General features: G+C 41.5%; 1 protein-coding gene across 1 annotated transcript; it reads right to left on the bottom strand.

Annotated features, from left to right (window-relative positions):
• Positions 1 to 249: 249 nt before the first annotated feature.
• LOC137932726 (bacchus-like) lies at positions 250 to 4,009 on the bottom strand. Its single transcript, XM_068776382.1, has 3 exons — positions 3,808 to 4,009; positions 2,244 to 2,424; positions 250 to 2,095 (listed from the first exon to the last, which is right to left on the bottom strand). The coding sequence occupies exons 1-3, from the start codon at positions 3,910 to 3,912 to the stop codon at positions 2,043 to 2,045; spliced, it is 339 nt and encodes a 112-aa protein (XP_068632483.1). The 5' UTR covers positions 3,913 to 4,009; the 3' UTR covers positions 250 to 2,042.
• Positions 4,010 to 4,514: the final 505 nt, after the last annotated feature.

Raw genomic sequence — 4,514 nt, forward strand, 5'->3', positions numbered from 1 at the left:
ACGAGGCGTCATGTTGAGGTTATATATTGAAAACATGTATATTTTAAGCAAAAACCATGGATCGATAGGTAACTGCAAGGTAAATAGGATACATGTTATTCCGTAAGTTCATTTTTAAGTGTATAAACACGCCGGCTTGCTTCATAGATTGCGTAATAATTTAAGCGTTATCTTTATATTAGGTTTACTTGTGTGCGAGGCGTGTTCCATCCATAGCTAACCTCTCAGGGACAAATAAATAAGCTGGAGAAACAAAATAACGTTTTACTTAAAATCGGTTGTATTTACATTTCGTCCATTGTAGAAAATCAATAGTGTTCAACATCACAAATAAATAAAATCGTACTAAGGTATTCACATTAGACGTACAACGTACACAATATGCGACAGCGCATTCTTACCGCGAAACGTGAGGCGGGACGATAGGATTAATTCATAAGATAATTCCAATTTCACTTTTATTTAATTTTCAATGTCAATTGATGCTAATGAAAACAGTCTCGCTCCCTCGGGCATACTCCTAAATGCTCGAATAACCCTGCAGTCTGTCGGGTGAAAAAAATAGTGGGTTCTAGTGCGGGCGACGGGGTCTCGATGTGCGCTGTCCGTCGATCGGCGGCGCGGGCATCGTCGCCCGGGCCGGGGTAGCGGAGCGGCAATGGGTAGCGCGCGGCGGTTATTTTCCACGCGCGGGAACGCGTCGCCACGCCGCCGGACGCCGGCGGGTCGCCGCGGGGCGGCGCGCGGGGTACAGCGTGCGGCAAATCGAACGAGGCCACGCGCGCGGGAGGGGACGACCGACGCATACCCGCCCCTCCCGTTCCCCGGCGGCGGTACGCGAGCGTCCCTTCGTAAATAACGTACCACCTACTTACTAAATCACTTTAACCTAGGAATCTCTTATTCCACACCTCGAAACTGGAATACCGAACTGAGGGTTCTATCCTAATTAACAATATGGACAAAATTACGGGCCGGTTGTGGGTGTCCGCGAGCGACCGCCGCGCTTATCTGTCGCGGTTGGCGCTGTGCTAGATAATGGTAAAATTGTGATGTTTTCCTAACAAAACCGTTGAACATGATCCGCGCCGACTCCAACTACCAGAATCAGTTTTTTACAAAATCAAAAATCCGTACGAAGACCGCAGGAAGTAGAGGTCGGTGCGTCGGACACGGCAAAGCAACTCTTGGAGAAAATAAAACTGTGGCATCAGAATGACAAACACGACTTCAAAAATCTCAGGCTTCACTTACTCTAAATATGTACACACAATCGCTCATCGGCTAAAAGAAAATGAGGGATCGAGCATTGTGATTTACTGCTTACTCTATTATTACAGTATGCCATTTTCCAAACATCTGCATAGGTAGAATTTCATAGAAAAATATCACAACTTCACCATACAACGGGCTCACAGGTTTACCTCTAAACACAGAGCAAATTTCACTTAGAATGTAAGGTTTACTTTCAAAAACAAAAAAAAAACACATTTGTACATATCATGACAAAATTCAACAGCATTCCACTAAGTCTTAATGTTAGCAGCGTGCCGCCAAATGACACAGCTTCTGTTACGAACTTATAACATTGTAAAAAATTGAAAATCTGCATTGGATTCGACTTAATTACGTTTTTTTTTGTCATTTAAATAGAACTGCACCCGTTTTAGGTGGGAGCGTTGGCCCCGCATGTTCCCAACTGAGGCTACTGTTGGGGCTGTCGCAATCGGTGCACCCTCATATAGGTCGATTATTTTCAATACGCGTCAGTCAAATTTACGCGCCATTTTTTTTTTATTTAAGCGTAGTAGCTTGTCGCTCAGAACATATCTTTATTGCTATTACAGTTTTATTTCCTACTACTCGTAGATTATAGCTAAGGGGGGCTCGCTATTGTTTCGGCCGAAGCCAAAGGAACGCCGTCATTCGTCCAATATAAGGGTGCATCGCAACAGTTGGGGCGAGGCGGGGCCGCGCCAGTCCGGGCCGTCACGTGCACAACACTTCACTGTGACATTGTCCTTATGAAGGCACGAGGCGTATTACGCATCCTCTTCCTCCTCTTCGCCAAATAACTCCTCCTCGACTTCTTCGTCTGTAACAAACGCGTTCAAAAAACATTATTTTAGCAAGCATAGCGTATTTTAAATTTACAATAACATGTAAATGATATATAATGTGTAATAAATAATATATAAAAAACATGAAACATGAAGTTTTCAATAAAAAAAAAACATATTTACCTTCGAGATCGTCTTCCTCTCCTTCTAATTCCTCCTCATCTTCTTCCCCTTCGTCCACTTCTTCATCGTCTTCCTCTTCTCCGTCGCCTTCTCCTTCCAAGTCGTCCTCTTCACTGTGCGCCTCATCGTCACCGCCGCCATTTTCCTCTTTTCGCGCCTTTTTCGCGTCTGTTGCTTTGTCCTGTTGCAAAATTAAAGAAACACATTATTGGCGGGAAAATTGACACATCTTAAAGTAATATGCATCAGAATGCAGGCTTCTAGAGATCAAACAAGTGATAACTGGCTATCAGCCAATTTTTGTTGTTCCCGCTATTGCGAAAACGATGATCGTCGGATTTTGTGGCTTAAATGCATAATAATTCCGTTGGATGATAATACTTGTCTGTCGCGCCCGGCCGAATATACTCGCCGATAAAATAGCGTGGGTTATTGTAGCGAGGGGGAGAGAGAAAGGCGATGTGCGGGGACCGGCGCTATACGGCCCACTTTGCTCTGGCAAAACGGAAGACGACCACGACGCCACAACAGACGCGGTGACATAGAAAAGTCTATTTTTCAAAGACAGCACTTATGGCATCGCATACTACAACATAATCGTTGCGAAATTACTGTTTTAAAACTAAAATTATAAGTCTCGTTAAAAACTTGTTCATTTTAGGTTAGACGAAACATTAGAATTAGACTTCAGAGTTTTTAAACATAAATAAACTTGACACAATTCCCGCCTAAATTAAATAGGACAATACATTTTACATTACTGAAGTATTGTATACACACGGAAACAAAGGAAATTCTCGTTTCTATAATCGAAACACCTACATGCAAATAACACCGGGTCATTGACTACTTTTTCGGTGGACACAAGTAAAATATAATAGAAATGCAAACGGTATTTTTTATACATCCACGTTGTAGTATGTTGGCATTTAAGAATATATTGATGAACGAAAATGTACCACGCTAAAGTCTCAATAGTACAGTTAATGCTACTCACGATAGCACTTCACACATATTTGCCGGCCATGTTACGATTTAGCGTCATGCTACGCGATCGCCGAGTTATGAAAGTTAGTCAAAAATAGCAAACGACTCGTGATGAAATCAATAATAACCACCGGATTGTGAATATGTACACGACATAAGAGGTTACTTTTAGTTTTTAATTATAACCATATCATGGAGGGCAAGCGTACGTTCCCGCGCCATATTTTTTTTTTGCGCCAAGGTCATGCCTCTGTATCGAAATCGGGTAAACAATGCTACTAAACCGCCGAAACAGTTAAACGACTATTCTAACAAAGATTGAGTAATTATTACATCAATAATTACGAGTAACATTACCACTGACTCATCGGTTACCACATGTTTAAATGTGTAGTTACAAATGACGTCCAAAAATATGCCGGCTATCAATGTTTAACTCTCGAATGATGCACTTTTTATAACCACGTGGAATATTTATTTGTTAGCCGAAGTGTTTTGTCTTGACTCAATATTGCAAGCGTTCAATAAAATGGCGAGCGAGTAAACTGAATACATTTAGTTTGACATGTGCACTCACCTCAGCTGCCCTTTTAGCTCCCTTTAAATCACTTTTCGCATCGGCAGCCTTCTCGTCTCCGACCTTGTCGACGGCCACTTCACTGTTATTTTCATTGGTGCTCATGATTGTTCTGATTTTTGTGTTAGTTCTTAGAAATAGTAAACGAGGTATGCGGCCACTCGGTACCGACGCGCGACTGACTGGGGCGAGCGGGCGGCCGCGAGGGAGATGAGTTTGAAAACGAAGATGGCGCGGGCTTCTACACGCCGGGCCTCTGATTGGTCCAAAATGTCCGCCATTAACAAGCTTTGACTAGCATGTGGATATTTTTTTTTAAAACGTATTTTCGTGTTAGTAACGTTATTAAGCATTTAAGTGTAGTAAAAATATGTTAAAACTGGCAAACCATTATATGTGGTCATAAAATTATTACTTTGCACTTTAATTATAAATAAAATGAGGAAATATTAACACGCAAATGCCAATAATTCGGTATAACAACACTACGCGGCGCTACGATCAATGAACATCAAAAAGCGGGAAACTGAAATAGTCGGACAGCACGTACAATTTTGAATAGATAGATTTCATTGCTTACATTAAAGTAAATTTCACTCTTTTTTCTTTAGTTTGTTGTTACCGCGATTTAAATATTTAGCAGGTAGTGGACACTATGCAACTTGCAAAATAAAAACACAAATTAGTAAATTATCATTTATTTACAT

This window comes from Battus philenor, unplaced genomic scaffold (genome assembly GCF_028537555.1).
Source record: "Battus philenor isolate CCGP_79_NKW_IND1 unplaced genomic scaffold, ilBatPhil1.0.hap1 SCAF_12, whole genome shotgun sequence".
Taxonomy (NCBI): domain Eukaryota; kingdom Metazoa; phylum Arthropoda; class Insecta; order Lepidoptera; family Papilionidae; genus Battus; species Battus philenor.